We start from the raw sequence: 20,407 nt of genomic DNA, 5'->3' as shown, positions 1-20,407 counted from the left end.
TAAAATCTCAAATTTATAAAAATGGAAAGGGAGCTTACATCAATAGATATATACAATTCACCAACGTTTCATGAACATTGGTGAAAGCCTTTTGAGTTATTGTCCGAAGTGTTGAAAATCCCCCTTTTTTTTATGAATAAAGCCCCATAAATCCAAAACTTAAAATCTCACATTTATAAAAACTGAAAGGGAGCTTACATCAATAGATATATACAATTCACCAAAGTTTCATGGATATTGGTGAAAGCCTTTTTGAGTTATTGTCCGAAGTGTTGAAAATCCCCCTGTTTTTTATGAATAAAGCCCCATAAATCCAAAACTTAAAATCTGAAATAAAAAAAAAAACGAAAGAGAGCTTACGTCAATAGATATAAACATTTCACTTAATTTTCATGGAAATTAGTGAAAGTGTTTTTGAATTATTGTCCGAAGTGTGGACGACGGACGGACGGACAGGCGGACGGACAACGGTATACCATAATACGTCCCGTCTAAAAGACGACGGGCGTATAAAAATGAAAAGGACAAACAGAAAAACAATAGTACACATGACACAACATAGAAAACTAAAGAATAAGTAAGACGAACCCCACCAAAAACTGGGGGTGATCTCCAGGTGCTCCAGAAGGGTAAGTAGATCCTGCTCCACATGTGACACCCGTCTTGTTGCTCATGTTATAACAAATCCGGTAAATAGTCCAATTCGGTAGGTCACATTCATGAAAGGGAAGGGGATAGTAGTTACGATGTAAGGAACATATCCGATATGATATATGAAACAGTTATTCCATTGATGTATATATTCAAATACGTTTTATAAATAACGATACCAAAATATGTTATTTGATGCAATAAACACAATAGATAATTATATAACCGCTTTGTATTTCATTTTATGTCGTTTGATAAAGGTAATTCCTGTTGTTATTATCAATTATCACCCCACCCCTAAACAAATTCTCTATTTGAAAAATTGTGGATAATTTCTACAGGAGAAGCACATGAAATGAAAGGGATAATAAAAAAAAACCAACAACAACCATCAGTTGAAATACTGTTGAGGAAAGGGTTCATGCACACAAAAAAAGTCATAATAAAAATGTTATGCTCGGCATATGCAAAACTAACACATGAATATCCGATAAAAAGGCAAACCTACCTGTCAAAAAAAAAAGAAAATAATTTGACTCATTGACGTGTAGCATGTACCACCTTTATCTCTCTTAAAAGAAAAGAGTAATTGGCCAATTGGTAGAAAAGTCTAAAAATGATAATAAAATTAAAAGCGTACATAGATGTAAAGAAGTCAAATCGACAAAAACAGAGTCTCACATAATCTTTTTTACAGTCATTAGATAAACAATTTCTGTTTGAAATAACACATGTTTAAGCAGGATTTGTTATCAATTCTCAGCACCTGAGGTCTTCCCTGTTTTCAGTAGGCTGTCAGGGACGCTGTTTTTAGTTTCTGTGAACTATGTTTGTCTTTCGTATGCTTTTTTTTTGCAACTGAGTTAATTTCTCTTCCACTTATGAGTATTTAATGTCCCTTTGGTATCCTTAAGCAATGTTTGCAAAATTATCACACATAGTTTTCAACAGAACGTTTAATGTTCTACCTATTTTATTGCTACTACACGTTATAAAAAATCTGTCAAATTGAGTGACTGCTATTAGAAGTTGATTAAAGTTGATTTAACTCAGATATGTCAACATCTGTAGACAATTAAGATTCTTAAAGAACAGTATCAGAAAGCAAGAAGCATTTTGAAGCTTGAAAATAAATAATGATATTGAAATTGATTTGAACAAAGTCAATGTTCTTTAAAGATCAATACAATTACCTCTATTATATCAGTTTGTGTGTTGACTTCTCCAAAATCAGGATGTTGATACATATTCCACAGTTCATCAAATGTTTTTGTGACATTTGTACCATCAGGCAGTATTTCTACACCTATAGTCACCCATTGTCCAGGTTCAGGATCAAATATTGTCGTAGTTGAATTCTAAAGTAAATTGTCATTGTAGAAACTAGCTATTTTTGTTTTAAGATTTAGTACTTCTTCTCTGTATCTATTATACCTATTGGATAGATATGTTGATGTTGTTGTATACTTGTATATTATATTCTACTGGTTATCATATTTGCATGTTAATTTTGCCTAATAACTGTTTTGTTTCGAGATCCAGGCTTAACCATTTGTAATTCTATATATATGATAAAATTTGATACTACAAATTGCAAACTCATACATATCAGTCAATACAGAAATTCGACGTAGGCTGAAAATACAAGTTCTTATATTGTTAACAAAAATTCTCTGTAATAGATAAATCAAATTGCTCATTGACTATGATGTTAGAAAAATAACATACCAAATCCATGACGGGTGTTCCGGCAACCTCTGCATTCATGGCAACTTGTTTTACATTTCCTGCTTTCCAGTAATTGTCCACGCTTTTCGCCGATAAATTTAAGAATGACGATACACTATTTTGGTCTGATGTGGTATAATTGGGTAAAACCTAAAACGTGCATAACTGTTATTGATATGTATAGTGTTGCTCATTTTTTTATTATAAAACGAAATTGGTTTTGCGTAGATAATTTATAAAACCCTCGACGAATGTTATGGTAAGGTTATAGATTAAAAAAAAATGAGAGACAACTCTCCGTCCAAGTCTCAATTTGTTAGAGGAAACTACTATACGTTTAGTACGGCCTTCAACACGAAGCTATATTTTTATTTTCCTATTTTTGAAATATTTGTGTATTTAGAAAAGTTAATATATGCATTAGAGAATTTACAAGAAGTAATGGACTCGTTAAACAATAATCAAACAGCGACATTAGTATTAAGATGATTATTGTTCAGAATCCACAACTTTTTATTTATTCTCTAGATTTACCCATTTACAGTGAAATGTTTGGTTGGTTCTCAATATATATAGCCTTTAATGTCACTATTGTTCGATAAGATTTGGAATAAAAGAAATAGAAAAAAATGGTAAATGAATTAGAGTCAATGGTTTTCAGATGTTAAGATTCCATAAATCCATTCATATAGCAATGAAAACAAATCTGGGAAATTTGCATGATTTATAAAGGAAATCAACCTAAGTGGTCAAACGTGAAAGTCAGGAATATGAAAATGACAATTGTTTTCAAATCGTTTAATTTCATTTAGCTTTTGATTTTAACTACTTATAAAGGACTTTCCGTTTATCTTGGAGTCCGGTATTTTTATTAATTTTACTTGATTTTTTCCAGTCGTATATTGTTTATATAAATACTGAATAAGGAACAATAGATTCATAAACTAGTTCGAAGTCTTATAAATCGAAATAATTCGACTAAGTGAATATCGCAATGATAGGGACTCGCATGCTGATATCCGGTACATTTCACTCTATGTAGATATTTCAAAAATTGCAATAATAAATCTCTCATATGTATACATTTTTAGAAAATTACAATAATAAAATGCAGTCAGGAAAATGATAGTTGTTATCCATTCGTTTGATGTGTTTGAACTTTTGATTTTGACATTTGAAAAGGGATTTTCCGTTTTGAATTTTCCTCGGATTGCATTATTTTTGTTAGTTTACTTTTTGTACAACTAATAAAGATACTGTATGTTTTGTGTTTTCTGATTAAACGTACAAGTCATGTAGATCTCTATTTTTATAGATTTGTGCTCATACTGGTCTTACTTATTTTGCCGATTGTTATTTTTGCTCTTTTCTTAACATGAGTATATTTATAAATATATATATCTGCTGATAGTTTGTTACATGTTATAGATAAATATGAGGGTTATATCTTATTATTTGTAATATGCGCTTCTGTGTTTTTGTTTTTGTTTATTGCTATGCATCCTTACCTGTACAATAAGTTTGGTACACTCTGTATAATCGATGACATACCTGTACAATAAGTTGGGTACATTCTGTATAATCGATGACATACCTGTCCAATATGTTGGGTACACTCTGTATAATCGATGACATACCTGTCCAATATGTTGGGTACATTCTGTATAATCGATGACATACCTGTCCAATAAGTTTGGTACACTCTGTATAATCGATGACATACCTGTCCAATATGTTGGGTACACTCTGTATAATCGATGACATACCTGTCCAATATGTTGGGTACATTCTGTATAATCGATGACATACCTGTCCAATATGTTTGGTACATTCTGTATAATCAATAAAGATATCATAGATCTGTATCTTTATTGTAACATTGTAACCATCTGTCTCAATACCAGGCTTTACTTTGATGTAATTCTCTGTCTCTGCTGTAATTATATATATCGGTTTTTATGAGAATTATAATGTTAAAAACAACATCAGACCTTATTTGGGTCCGTATTAATGCAACTTATCAGTAAGCTTTTAAATAGAGATTGGTTTTGCTTGTTCTCAGTATGTTCGGCTGGTAAAAAAAAAGAATGTCCAATTGAAAAAATAAAAACTAAAATCATACCAGAATTTTATCACATTTGTCCCACAAAACATTTATAAAGGTAAAACGATAATTAACATATTTATCTAAAAATCCGGACATGTAAATTTGATACCTCATTTTTATAAGATTGCATATGTTTGTCTATCTTTTAGAGTGTTTGTATATAGCGAATCATGTATACAAAAGAGTATGAAATTGTTTTTGTTTTAGTACTTGTTATTTTAGTATGTTGTAACTCAAATGTCAGAGTAGCGAGTTAATTTGGTGGCAATGAATTTGGCTATATTAATCACACAACTGACAGTCTCTTTGACATTTGTTTTTAATATATTTCTTAACAGGGAATGGTTCTGATATCCTATATTGTGAAAACGAAATTTGTAACTTGATATCGTTTTAGGCACATTTTTTTGTTCCTCATCCTCATTCTTTAATTATTCTGTCTCTGCCGTTTTATTTTTGTAACTGTGTTGTCTGTCTCGATTAATTACAAATTCTTTATTCGTAGCTAACACAGTGTTTAATTTTTACTCGATTGAGATCAATTCACAACTCTATCTGAAAAATAAGTCTAAATGTGATTTGTCAAATTAGGCAAATATATTCTAACATATGGAAAGATATTTAAAACCTTAATACTTTAAACATAATCAACATGATGACATTATTCCAAACTTAATGTATATTTAACGTACAACCGTAATACAGAAGTGTTTCCTTTCCTTCGGAATTTGTCTGAACTATCCGATACATCAGCTGTTCTTTCCAGTCATAACTGGTATCATTTGAGGTTCGAAACCCTTCGTCATTCCATCCATTTGTTGTTACTTTCTTTTCCCCTAAACCTAATTATTTTTAAGCAATGATGTTAGTTAAAATTGACAATTCAATAAGTTATAAATCAGTTTGTTGACGTATTTCGTTATAAAAATCAGTTAAAATTTTTATTATTTAAATGTCTCATCATTTGTGACTCCTATACGATTATGTGGTCTAGAGATAGAGTGCTCCCATCTTCTAGAACGGAGTGTCGTGGGCTAGATCTTCAGTTTGGTCAAACCAAAACCTTAATAATATTTGCTTCTTCTTTTGATGCACGTGCAATTTGTACCAATCTTTACTATTAAACGAGAAGACCTCATTTTGTGTGTCGCGTCTCTTCCTCTAGCAATAAATTAATCATCATGCCTCTGTGTCCTATAGATACCTTTCATAGTCGCATGTGTCATTCATTCTTATGATTTTTTAGTTTGGGTTATTATGGGAGAAAACCAAAAAATAGTCGTCCGGATCTTGTTTCCATCGTCTGACCGACTTTTTATTCATTGACAAGACTTCCGGCTGTAAACTTTTAAACTGAATCATAATTAAAGTGGACTGCTGGTGTTGTTTCAATCTTATTTACACAAACAAAGTGCCAATCAGCGGGTGGCCAGTTAAAAATCACAATTACTCGGGGATGGGACAATTATTTTCGCGTTATTCTGCATGTATTCTATAATTATACTCCTATTATATATAGAGACTCTCTATATAATATAGCAGGAGAAGAATAGTTATAAAGCCAAACAAGTACAAAGTTGAAGAACATTGAGGACCCAAAATTCCCAAAAGTTGTGCCAAATAAGGATTAGATAATCAATTCCTGGGAAAAGGAAATCCTTAGTTTTCGAAAAATTCAAAGTTTTGAAACAGGACATTTAAAAAAAAAAAGTAAAAAAAATAAACAAATAAAATATAATTGATATCCATGTCCACACCGAAATGCTGACTACTTGGCTGGTGATACCCTCGGGGACGAAACATCCACCATCAGTGGCATCGACCTAGTGGTGTGAATAGTTATCAAAGGTACCAGGATTATAATTCAATACGCCAGACGCGCGTTTCGTCTACACAAGAATCATCAGTGACGCTCAGATGAAAAAATATATAAAGCCAAACAAGTACAAAGTTGAAGAGCATTGAGGACCCAATATTTCAAAAAGTTGTACCAAATACGGCTAAGGTAATCTATTCCTGGGATAAGAAAATTCTTAATTTTTCGAAAAAGATCAAAGTTTTAAAACAAAAACTTGGAATTGATAGTTAATAGCAAATACACTTTATTTATAATATACGTATGTTCATAGTATACAGAAATGCGAAAATCGTGAAATTTAACAAAGAAAAAAAAAAACGGACCAAGTACCTATGACTTTTGATACCTTTTCTAAAATTCTTCATACATATAATCGTTTACATAAAAATCATACTTTAACAGTTTACATACTTTCAAACAAGATCTATTATGATGCCCGCGATTTCGAGGTTGTGCTCTTTTATTTGTTGTTAACTAGAAAGTAAATAATCCGGCTGATCATGATGGTCTTATACAAACAATGTTTCATATTTTGTGAAACCAACATGTTTGCGTCCTAGATATTCATTTAACTCGCATAAGGATGCTTTAAAGCCATTGTATCATATATCCAGGTGAAGTTATACGGACATTTGCCCTTTGATGACAATGTTAACCATTTTTTTATGACACTTAAAATCACAATAAAAAAAAAATGTTTGCAAAAAACTACAAACGGATTTTTTACCAAACGAATTCGAAACCGCTTCACATAATACTTTTTGGGGTTTGTTAAAAAATGAAAAACAACTCTCACTTCGTACGCTGCGAATATAACTATATAGTAGTATATAAAAATGTCTGAGCCTAAAAAAAACACCTAGAAATTATACATATCTAATTTACGACAAGAGCAGATGAATTGAGGAAAAGGCTACTGTTACGAAGTTCGAAGTAATAAGCTCCTTTATAAAAACCCGTCCCTTTTAAATTATAGAAGAAGTAGACAAGAAGAATTTCACAGTGGGTTTCCATTATAATGTCCATTTTATTTGTTTGATAAAGGTTCCTCTAACTTTAAAAATATGTTTCCAATTAAGAAAGAATGCTTCTTGATAAAAAAAAGGGTCAATATAAAATGTATGGAGAATTTAGAGAGAATCATTTCTCACCAATCCTTATATCGCTTATACATCGAACACAAGGACACTGACCCTTCTATGTTTAAATACTTTAAATATCTGACAGGCTTTATTTAGCTTGTTATTTTATATCAGTAGCAAAAATTCACAAAAACATTAACAATAATGAATGAAGGTGATGTAGTGATAAGCTGTCAAAATATAAAGTTAAGGAAAACAATGCATTCTCTCAGTAAGAAAGTCCATCTCAGCCAGCTTACCCCAGATGTCATCCTCAATTTCACAAGATCCTCCATACGGTAGTATGTTTGTATTGACGATCCAAATACTTATGCTCCTCTCCCCTGTTGCAAGCTGCATATGAGCCTCTATAAGGTATCCAGCACTAGCATTTAAAACGTTGGCTTGCATAACAAATGCATTAGTATCTGATTCTGAGAATGCAATGACATAAATCATTTAAATTTGTTATTAACGATAGATTTATGAATGATTTGTTTATAAGGATTTTATCTAAACATCGTCATAAATTTAACGTTATTGGTAGTATATAAATTAGACTCAGATCGACACTATGTCTAATTGGCATCCATTCATAAAATCGACGTCCATATATAACGTCACGTTCTCAAATCGCGACGGCTTATACAAAAGAGGGGTGACAGATACCAGAGGGACATTCATAAATCGAATATAAACTGACAATGCCATGGCTAATAAAGAAAAAGACAAACAGAAAAATAATAGTACACAAGACACAGCTTAGACTAATCTTAACCTCAAACACACCAATAAAAAACTAGCATACACTTGACTTGGATGAGGTTTTTCGATAAAATATTGGAACTAGATGATTATACCTGGATTGATAAAGGTAAGTAAACCTCTCACTTGTATGAAAGTCGCATAAAATTATATTATTTTCACAACAATGTGAGAGAAAAACACTGACATAATAGGTAAAAAGTTACAAATGTATTCAAAGTGTTATGTAACAAGATGTGACATCAGACTTCTTTTATCAAAGGGTCAACGTGAATTGACTACCCGGCAGATTTTATTATGCAACTAACAAAAAGTGACTTTCTGATGGATTAAATTACGTATCATCTAACAAGAAATTACTGCCCGACGGATTTCATTATAGATTATGTTTTGCAAATAGTGACTGTCTTACATATTTAATCAAAGTGACATCCTGTAAGAAATAATTTTGCTATCAACGAATAAATCAAATTGCTTATATTATTACCAGATAACATCCACGATTGCCAGTAATCATTTGTTGTTGATATTCTACTAAAGATATCAAAATCTTTGACTTTCCACCAAAATTTAAATCCTTTTTGCTGTTCAAACGTACAAAAGGGACATGTAGCTTTTAAGGACATTATAGAAGTCAAAGCAGTCTTCTTCATGCAATTCAACCTGCATCTACAAAAGAGAACATTTTGAAGTCCGACATTATGTTAGAATTTAATGTATCGGTTAGGGATTAGTAATGTTTACATTTATTGATCATGTTTGATTGATCAGCTGTTCAACGACTTTATTAGGTTCGAAATTTTTAAATACTTTGGCGTCGAGTATCATTGAAGAGGCATTATTTGTCAGAATGCACATCATGCGAGGTAGAATTGATACAGTTTTTGTTATACACCTGGTCCTGAATGTCGAAAAACGTTTCCTAAATATTCTATATATGATGCACTCAGAAAGCTATTGCTATAAAAACCGTTAAACAAAAATGTATTTTTTTATTGATTTGGAATAACAATTAATTTTTATCTATGATAATAATCAAGATAATAATCGAATGCATAAAATTCCATAGAATGACCACATCAGAGGCAGCAACCAAACAACGGGTTGCCTGACTCGTCTTAAATTTCAGGATGGATATATCAAAGCCTGATCAATATTTTCATACGTGTCAGATTTTTCATATATCCCTATTTGAATTTTGAGCCAAGTCGGTCATATAGGGAGGCGAGGTCATCGGACACATTTCTAAAACTAGATCCCCTAATTAAGTAGTTTGAAGGAGGCTCGGGGTCTTAATCTTTTTTTTTCTTAATATAGGATTTCGCTATATTTTTCTATAAATGAACTTTATCTTATACTTTTAAAATACTTAAAACAAAAACTTGGGGTCACCGTTCATTTACGCTTACAATCTGCCTTCGAAAGAAACATACATATTTTTTAAAAGTATTTTTTTTCTGTTGAACTTATAGGAGAAAAAGAGGTAATATCGAAAAAAAAAGAACTATATAACAGAAATCGCTAAAAATTTACAATAGTTTAGTTTAAGTACAGCTTATTAGAAAACAATGATAAAAAGTATAGGTCACCGATGATTTAAAAGAGATATTTCAATTTTAATGCAAAAAAAATTGGCATTTTTGCAACAAAGTTTGATCTTTTTCAATGATATTCATTTTAAAAATCATCCGGGGCCAAACTGTATTGATGTATTTGATCGATTTTTGTACCATATGATATAGTAACCACTAAGAAAGTAATAAATAAAATTTGAAAAGAAAAAAAAATGTTTAATTTTTTTCTGAAATTTTCATACCCTCGAGCCTCCTTGTATAAGATTTTTGTAAAAGCTAACGGACGACGAACTCCAAGAGATGAGAAAAGGTCACTTGTTTTGGTTCATTCTAATCGCTGATTTTGGTTCAAGTTCAATTCTTAATTTTCAAAGCAAAGAATGTTTTAGGGTAGAGTACGTATACGCATTAATAGTCAAATGACCAAAAGAGACCTAACAAAAAGATCATCTGAAGGTCGACTTTAGGGGGATTTTTAAATTAAAACTTCTGGGATAAAAGAACATTCATCAGATTTTTTTCTCTCAATATCTTCTTGCACTAATTGTTTTAAAGAGGAACTTATAACTGTACTCACTCTATTTCCAGTACGGGAGGGTTCCCGGGAACTGATTGTGCATGTTGTATAAAGTAACTAATAGACTCCTCAAATTCTACCCTTAAATACACTAAAAATCCCATTCCCTCTGCTACATCTTCAGAGGTAACTGTCAGATTTCCGGTTCCATCTGCGTTTCCGTTGAACAATTTACAAGCACTAGAGTTGAACATATCATCCTCTAGCCAGCTCAAGTAATACTTTTCTTGTTGTTCCATTTTATGCCAATTAAATGAGTTAATCTTAGCAAATCCGTTAAAAATGTTTACTAGATAATTCATTAAACATTGTCCAGAGTCATCAATGAAAAGTTTTAAGTATCCTTCAATTCTGTATCCTGTAGAAAGGCTTCAGATTCTTCATTATATAAATCGTTTAGAAATTCTACCATTTCATTTAAAACAAGACTGTTATTATCTGGACGTATGACAAATGTTATGTTGTCCAATTCGGATATAGGATTTGACTGCATTTCATACATAAATTCAATTTCAAAAAATCGCGTCAGAGCTATCAGATCATAAAGAGGCCCGGGAGTAATTGTCTCCTCTGTTGTTGTTATTGTCTCCATTGTTGTCATAGTAATATTCTTGTATGCTTCTGTTGTTTCGTCTTTCTGTTCTCTGGTTGGGGGATATTTATAAAGTATAGCCTTGACGTAAAATTCACTTCCATTCATGCATGTGGAATTAGAATTTTGCAAGCTATCTATAACGGTGTAAAGTGTAGAGTCATAGATAAACGCGACATTGTTTTCTATATATCGAACAAAGTTAGTTTCGTACCATTTCTTTTTATAGTCACCTGTATCCTTAAAAACTGATACTGGTGTAATATTAACTTGCAGAAGATTATAGATATCATTTGTGACAAAATTAAGACATTTCCAAGAAAAAATAAGACCAGAAGGATCACCGGGGCCTTTAGTTAAACTATATGACACAGTACGAGCGTCAAATTCTGCGAGTCCTTGACCAATAGTTCTGCCGGCTCCACCTTTTATAAATGCATGTGGTGGGGGTTGTTCTATTTTCACAAACATTGATTCTTCCATCCAGTCTGTCATGTTTGCAGGATATCCTATTCTTGCATACAAACGATAATATCCTATTTCATGTTGCCCTGGGTTGAACTTGAACTTTACACCGATTTCATTTCCTCCAATCTGCACTTCTGTATTATCAGTTATGTCAGTTATCTTGTATAATGCAAAATAAGAGTGAATAATAGTTGCCGTTGTAAACTTGTTTTTCGTCAGAAGGTATATATCAACTTGTGCTGAGGTATAGATTGACATAGCATTTTCTATTTTGAGAAATTTGTCGCTAAAGATCTTGGATGAAAGACTTTCAGGCACTTCTGCAAATTACAACAAAAATACATTAAAAGGTATGGTAAACAAAAATATGTAAAGGAGAATAGAAATATGGCAAAAATGTAAACACAAGTATCGATTTCCAAAGTAAATTAGAGAGAGAAAAAGAGGGACGATGTATATTTTCTGTCCTTCAATCACGATTGACCCAACTTGTAAAATTACTTGTTCACTTTAATTTTCGTCCTGAATCCACATGAGCTATCTGCCACTTGGCGTTAATAAAATAAAACAGATAAATAACAATCGAAGGCATTCGTCGGAAGTTCAGGTAATGTTTTTTTACAGTACGATAACAACGTACGGAATAGTTCAGACTTTTATTACATGAATGAACAATAATGCCAAATATTTGTACCCTCTGTTATAATTTCAAATCAATATTATTTTTAGAAAAATTCTGATCAATTATGAAATCAACATTTTTCTATATAAATGGAATGTCCATGGCCACAGATCGTTCATTGATTAATAGATTATGGATAAATCATGAAAAAAAACAGGCGATGCACACCCTCTTTTTATAATTCGGTATACAGTACCTGTGTTGTTGTGACTTGTTGGTTTTGTATTGTTTTAATCTAGGTTTTTGCCTGAATTAATTTATCACATCTGAATATATATGTCTCAAATTTTCACAACAATAAATCAAGCAAGGTAATATATTCTCCACAGTTTTCTCCTTATGTTTTTTTAATGTGTCAGGAGCCTAGGGTACAGGCAAATAATCAGTTATGAAGACGCAATATTGATTGACATATAACCTCATTGTAAGTTAATTTCTGTTAGTACTAGTATTCCTACCTCTGCAATTTTCCTCAGTTTGATTTTGTCCGTTGCAATAATGGCCTCCACATATATTAACTGGATTGTCACATTTTCGTGAGCGTAGATAAATACCATTTCCGTATTTGCCAGAATTAGGTGTTATACACTCACTCCAAGCTCCCCATTCTCCCCATTGTCCCGCTATAGGTTCTAGAAGGAAAAAAACATAAAATGCAGTTTATATTTTACTTTTATTGCATGATCATTGCTAATTTTGGTTCCTAGCAGTGAATGTTGAATTTGCTTTATTTAAAAAAAAACGGTGTTTTCAAATTGGATCTTGTTTTTGTTGGAAAATTTACATGTTCCGCTGTCTCATGTATTTTTGTGATGACTTAGGATTGTAAATGATACCTAAATTATCTACTATTATACCATGTTTTGGATTGGAAATACATGTGAAAGTTGTAGAAAAGTCATATTTTTTTATATAAAATTGTAACATGAAAGAGTCCTTAGATTTCATCAGTTCATGTACCATAAAAGATCTTTGATTTTTTTCAGTATCCATATCTGATTCATAGCACCTCTAGAACATGTGGTTATACAAAAACGAAATTGAAATTTTAAGAAAACATTGAAAAGACCTGAAAATAGTCAGAATGTCTCCTTGGTAATTTGGTGAGTGCTGACTTATACTGATAATTCCTTATTAAAGAGGGACGAAAGATACCAAAGGGACAGTCAAACTCATAAATCGAAAATAAACTGACAACGCCATGGCTTTAAATGAAAAAAGACAAACAGACAAACAATAGTACACATGACATAACATAGAAAAATAAAAAATAAACAACACGAACCCCACCAAAAACTAGAGGTGATCTCAGGTGCTCCTGAAGGGTAAGCAGATCCTGCTCCATATGTGGCATCCGTCGTGTTGCTTATGTGATGAAAAATCCGGTAAATAGACTAATTCGGTAGGTCACATTCATGAAAGGGAAGGGGATTGTAGTTACGACGTAAGGAACATATCCGATAACATTGTTATTAACAAAGACAATATTATATAACTCTTTGATTAGTATTAATCTTGATCTATCAATAGGGATGAGTAGATGACTTAGAAACCAAGAAATAAAAGAATATTTACAAATGCATTAATTCACCACTTTTTGTTTAGGGGGGAGGGGTGATTTCAGACTTAAAATAAATTAAAAATATTTAGATGTTATATTATTACAATTTATTAACCAACTAAGTGCATTATTGCCAAAAGTGACTGTTTATTAAAAATTACATATTTTCAGTAATGGCCCTGTTTTTCTGTAATGGCCCTGTTTTTTTCTGTAATGGCCCTGTTTTTCTGTAATGGCCCTGTTTTTTCTGTAATGGCCCTGTTTTTCTGTAATGGCCTTGTTTTTTCTGTAATGGCCCTGTTTTTCTGTAATGGCCCTGTATTAATGCCAAGTTTGTCTGTATTAAGCCCTGTTAGGGTTTTTAATAAAGTTAATAAAACTAAGTTGTAAAGAGTATAATACCTTTTTGTATTTTATTTAATTTAGTAACCAGCAACCAACATTAAAGAACCATATAAAGGGATCACTGTTCATTCTGTTTTTTAACACATATCTCTTTCAACTTAATATCTTGGATATTTGGTATATTCAAAGCTTTATAATGGTGAAGTACAAATTATTTTGTTCAAACTAAACTTAATAAAAAGAGTAAATTAGTACATCAAGTTAGCAGCAACACATACACTTTTGGTCAGTTGGTTAATAAATGTATTAAGAAATGGGTGTTTTTATAATGGCCCTGTTATATGTCCTCGGTCAGTAATAATGGCCTTGGATGTCTGTAATAGCCCTCGGCGTTGCCTCGGGCCATTACAGACTTCCTCGACCATTATTACATACCTTGGACATATAACAGGGCCATTATAAAAACACCCATTCATTAATACTATATTAATGCTCCAACGAAAAAGCTTTTATTTCAATCGAAAATAACAAAGGCTGATCAGTATACTTTTTTTGATAAAGAAGAAAAGTATGCACATTATTTCTATATTATTCATATTTGACCAGATTTTGTCAGCAATCTTATGATCTCTTCAACAGTAGTTTAAAACCACACTATTTGTTTTTATGTAAAACAATATCTTATATAATATCAGTAAATATATTGTTATCTACAAGTCATATTATGGATCCGAGCAGAGCACACACATTATTGATGTCTGCAATATTTTCGAAGATGAGGTTAACAAGTGGACTCGAATATATATAAATTATTATGTCCAATGTTTCAATTACAGAATACTGACAAAACTTATTCTTATTACAGGGCACTTTTACATTTGTATACGTTTTTAACTTGAATCAGCTGATTATTTACCTTTATATGGAATTGGACTCTTAGACAACTTTATAACTAGCAAATAGATATACGAAGATGTGGTATGAGTGCGAATGAGACAACTCTCTGTTGAAGTTACGCGGACAAATCATGAATAATCTGAGCTAAGTACCAGCATTTATGACAAATGAGACGACTGTTATTTGGAAAGTATCAATTTCCACCACCTTAGAAGCAAGATACAAACTGCAACTGCATATTGGATATACATTTCCCAACTTTTTCAGTATTTAAGAGCTTATAGCTGCTACTTCAACCTTGTTAAATGTCACCAGTGTCTGAATGTTGATGTACCAGGGGTATTTGAAAGCACGTATCGTTCTTTTTCTAAAAATGGTCGTCGGAAGGTACCAAGACCTTAGTGGTAAATATTCCGTATCAACGTAAAATAAATACACAATGGTCTTGATATATAGATTATGGGTACTGACGTTGTTACCATCTTATTAACGTGTTAGCATTCTTTTATTTGTCTTTTGGAATATTACTTTTACTGTTTCTATTTATTAAACAAAAAGGTTGTGGTAAACTATCTAATCACATTGCTTCGGCACCTCAATGATTTAAAACATTAACTCTCTTTAATTCACCGTTATTAAAACAAGTGTGCATATAAAGAATATTTTTTATACATTTTTAGGGTAAACCTTTGTTGGATTAGAAAATCTTAAAAACTCTTGTTCTCTTTTGATCAGATTTATCTTCATAGCATTGTGGATAAAGGTTTAAAATATTCAACGAAAGATCTGTTTTCAATAAATACTTACTGCATATTTTTCTGACTGTGTCTACTCCAAGATTATCAATATGTGGTTTCACAAAAACGAAGAAATCCGGCTTTGATTGCTTATAGCATTAATTTTAAATTTAAAAGGTGGTTTGTGAAGCACTAGGAAGATACAGCAATATAATGTTGTTTGTCAGGACCCTCGTGTAATTTATGTACTTTTTACAGTGAAGGAAGATCCAGTTATTTAAATTATCCAGGATGTCATTTTGGTATCTTGGTAACTTGGTAAGTGTTGTGAGGGTATATGTTGAATAAACCAACTATATTTGAGAACTAATTTGATTAAGAGTGATATGATTTGAGCAAATGATATCTTATATCATACAATGGCATTATCGGAATCTATACTCTATACATATTAAAGTTCAAAATAAACTTGATCGCTGAATATGATATATTAGAAAAAAAATTGAAAAAATTTGTTCTAAAAGAAAGTTCGATTAAAAGTACAGTTTGTTTTCTAATAAATAAGATTATACGGAAATAAACTTATACTGAGAATTCATGATTAATAAATACAACATAATATAACTCTTTAATTAGTATTAAACAAACTCATCATAGATGCCAGGATTAAAATTTTATATCCACGCCAGACGCGCGTTTCGTCTACAAAAGATTCATCAGTGACTCTCGAATCTAAAAAAGTTAAAAAGGCCAAATAAAGTACGAAATGGAAGAGCATTGAGAACCAACAATTCCTAAAAGTTTTGCCAAACATATATAAATCAATGGGGATGAATAGATGACTTAAAATTCACAATTTTATGAATGAAATATCTGAATGAAAATAAATTATAAATTTTCAAATAGAAAATTATTACAATATATTGTTCAAACGAAAAAGCTTCAATTACAACGAAACAAAAACAAAATCTAATCAGTATACGTTGTGAATATGAAGAAAAGAATGCACATTATTTTCTATATTATTCATATTTGACCAGATTATTTCAAGAAACTTCAACAGAATTTGTTTTTTAATTAAATGGCAATATCTTATATGATATCTGTAATTATATTGTTATCTACAAGTCATATTATGAGTCCGAGGAGAGCACACAAATCATTGATGTCTGCAGTATTTTCGAAGATGAAGTGAATAAGAGTAGACACATATATATATAAATCAGTATGCTCAATGTTATTTTCAATTTAAAAAAAAATATTGATAATTATTAATAAGTCATATTATAGGACACTTATATATTTGTAAAAGTTTTTAATTTGAGTCGGCTGATTATTTCTCTTTATTATCAGTGGCGTTTGACATGGTACATTAAGATAAACTTACACTCTTAGACAACTTTGTAAATAGCAATTAAATATGTGCAGATGTGGTTTGAGTGCCAATGAGACAACTCAATCCAAGTCACAATTTGTAAAAGTCAACCATTATAGGTCAAAGTACTGTTTTCAGCACGGAACCTTGGCTCACACCAAACTATGAAGGGCCTCCAAAATTACTAGGATAAAACCGTTCAAACAGAAAAAAAACAACGGTCTTATCTATTTAAAATACTAGAAACGAGAAACACTTATGAACCCATCAGAAAACGACAACCAGGTTCCTTTGATATATAAATCATATCGCATATTCGTTTGATCTTAATTCATTTAGGATTTGCACAACATGACTACTGCCCTTTTGATATAATTACTTCATTAAGTTATAGATTCTAAATATAAATTATATTGTAGCTGCTACTTAGACATTGGAAACGTCACCAGTGTCATTAGAAAGTTGATGAACCAGAGGTATTTAAAAGAACGTCTCGTGCTTTTTCTAAAACAGTTCTTTGGAAGGTACTAAGACCTTGTTGATGAATACTTACTGCATTGTTTTGTGAGTTCGTCTACTCCAATATTAATAGTACAATGTATACCACCATTGCATGGTGTGGGATTATGACACTTTCGTCTTCTGTATGTGTTTTCTCCACATATTTGTGAGCAATCATCCCATTCACTCCATGATGTGTAACCGCCATCAATTGTATCTAATAAATGAATCATACTAATTATTTGTAAATAGCATCACCCTTCATTCTATTAAATTAAGGATAATAATATTAGTATTGCTGACGTAAGTATCGGTATAATATATATGGAGAACTCTAAAGTGCGATGGTACTATAAAATGCGATTGTCACGCTAAAGTGCGATGGTCTACGCTAAAGTACGATGGTGTCTCACGCATAGGTGCGATGGTTGTTTGTTCGCTAAAGTACGATGGTATATCTCACTAAAGTGCGATGGACCAAAAAGGTAAGATTTGAGGGATTAAAACAATGAGGCTAAAAATAGTCTTTTTACAAAAGATAATTGGTGTAGATTGCCGTTAACACAGTCTATCATTAATTATCACAAAATTAGATTATTGTCGGAACACTTTGTTTAAGCTTTAATGTAAACGAGAGAGAGAGAGAGGCGATGTTCTCTGACTTTTCTTCTTTTTCATAGTGACCACACAAACATGTTATTCACGCATATAAACAAGAACTTTTATTTTACCGACGTTACTATCTAATAAAATCGACAATATTTAAACGTGAACTGCAAAATAAACTGCAACATAAACAATTATTTAAATGTATATCTGTTCGCTTCCAACAAAAGCAGCATACATGATATTCATGCGAATACTATTAGTTACATAGTGTGCTAGTGACCTAATACGGTATATATGGGGTCAGTAAATTCCATGTGGGGTGAGAGCGAAGCTCGAATCCCAATATGGAATTTACTGACCCCGTATATACCGTATTACGTCACTAGCACACTATGTAGCGAATTTATCTTACCGACTATCTTAACGTCGTGTAAAATTTAGACCAGTGACCTATCATAATGAGCAAGTCTTCAATACAGTTAGCATTAACATGATTAAGAAACCACTCCATTGATCCTACAAAAACAGATGCCAACAATGACAACTTGTTAGATTTAAATGTGTTTTATGAATTTATTTCAATCTTAATCATCAATTTCTACGTCTGTTGAAACCTTCAAATTTTTTTCTCAGTACTGTTTTGGTTTTTTAAAGGGACGTAACACCACTACTAACCGTGTATGAAACAAACCCCGCCTCCCTACTTCCTTATATGGAATATAAAGGGACGTAACTCCACTACTAACTTTGTATGAAATAAGCCCCGCCTCCCTACTAACCTAATATCAAATATACACGGTTTCCACGAGGACGCTCTTAACCAATCACATTTCTAGAAATGTATAGGAGGTAAGATAATAGTTGTATCTATATACTAGTAGAGATTTACGGAAAGTCTCGGTTCCGACTGTTGACTCCGACTCTGAAAGGAAAAAATACAGGGGTTGTCTCAAAAATTAATAAAGAGGTACACTAGATTCATAAGTTGTCCATACATGTAAGCGGAGCATACTATTGCTCCACCGAAAATAAGAATCAAAATTTTAATTAAGAGTTTCGTAACAGCACATTTCATTCGGATAAGTCTTCTAGCTCATACACATTAAGCTTTGCATGTTATTTTGATTGTTTTTTTTTCCTTCATCTATGCCATAGGTATATACAAATGTATTTAAACTTATCTTTGACATACAAAAAAAACTTTCATATCTCAATCTTTCCATCAAAAAGATTTACTCAATTCGAATATCAATTTGTTTTTTTAAATGCTAAGATAAAATAATTGTGGCAAAGATATTTTAAAATGTTTGCCTTGTTTAATTTACCTCCAAAAAACTTTTTATCGGTATTCCATGTTGACAATTTGTATGCCGATAACACGTGGAATTAAAGTAAATTTTAATTTAACGGAAAAGGTTGTGCTCGATTGTCGTCCCCCTCCAAAAAAAATCAGCTCGGATGTTCAATATTTTGAAGGATAGGCAGCAGTCCTTTTGCGCCAATTACTGTTTTTTTCAGGGGTATCATTTGCGCCAAATTTTGTTTTCCAAATGTATCAATTGCGCCAATATTCGGAACTCATTTGCGCCAATTTACCTGTACACATATCTATCATAAGTATTAATGATTAGTATATATGTTACTTTGCTGAATATTTAATAAAAGATATGCCAAAAGAGAAGCAAATAGAAGCATTCGCTGATTATGTTTTAGTCACATAGGTTGATGATACAGTGTTTTGTTTCCACCATGCGTATGGGCTGCAACTATCTACCGCAAGACGTACCAGTAAAGGGGCAGAAGTATTCCACGAGCAGTAAAAAGATGATATGTTTCAGAAAAAAAAAAACATTTGCCGTGTAAAATGCCAGTTCCAAGTCCGAAAAAAGGAGCAGGGAAGTCATTTCTCTTCTGGTTGGCGCAGTCGTATGTTTTATTTTTGGTGCAAATGATACAATGTAATTTTAAAACAGGTGGCGCAAACGTAGCATTGGAGAAAAAAAGTTGTGGCGCATTTTTGGCGCAAACGAATTTCTCCCGAAGGATAGGTACTTAGACATTTGTTTGTAAATCATAACTCCAAAAGTTCAAAGTAATAAAAAGAAGCTCAATTTGATTTACAAATACAAATTTACGGAACAAAGTGGCAGAAGCAGATTAAAAAGTAGACCAGTGTTCCCGGTCCCCGTTAACGGTAACGGAAATTAAATACAAAATATTGTCCGGTCCCTTTTACAAGAAACAAATGTAGCCGGCCCT

The 20,407-nt window shown here is 31.9% G+C and overlaps 2 protein-coding genes across 2 annotated transcripts in view; both read right to left on the bottom strand.

Annotated features, from left to right (window-relative positions):
- The window catches only part of LOC143046351 (uncharacterized), a 30,098-nt gene extending 19,371 nt beyond the window's left edge, over positions 1–10,727 (bottom strand). The window contains exons 1-7 of the mRNA XM_076219479.1: positions 10,382–10,727; positions 8,718–8,899; positions 7,726–7,899; positions 5,179–5,328; positions 4,189–4,313; positions 2,380–2,529; positions 1,845–2,009 (exon numbers count right to left, since the gene is read on the bottom strand). Of these exons, the coding sequence (XP_076075594.1) occupies positions 1,845–2,009; positions 2,380–2,529; positions 4,189–4,313; positions 5,179–5,328; positions 7,726–7,899; positions 8,718–8,899; positions 10,382–10,683 (1,248 nt within the window). The 5' untranslated portion in view covers positions 10,684–10,727. The remainder of the gene's footprint in view (positions 1–1,844; positions 2,010–2,379; positions 2,530–4,188; positions 4,314–5,178; positions 5,329–7,725; positions 7,900–8,717; positions 8,900–10,381) is intronic.
- LOC143046352 (glutamate receptor-like) overlaps positions 1–20,407 on the bottom strand; it is a 244,169-nt gene that overhangs the window by 193,882 nt on the left and 29,880 nt on the right. The gene's annotated exons all lie outside the window — the stretch shown is intronic.

The sequence above is a fragment of the Mytilus galloprovincialis genome, chromosome 9 (assembly GCF_965363235.1).
Source record: "Mytilus galloprovincialis chromosome 9, xbMytGall1.hap1.1, whole genome shotgun sequence".
In the NCBI taxonomy this organism is placed as follows: domain Eukaryota; kingdom Metazoa; phylum Mollusca; class Bivalvia; order Mytilida; family Mytilidae; genus Mytilus; species Mytilus galloprovincialis.
This window is presented reverse-complemented; position numbering and strand designations above follow the sequence as displayed.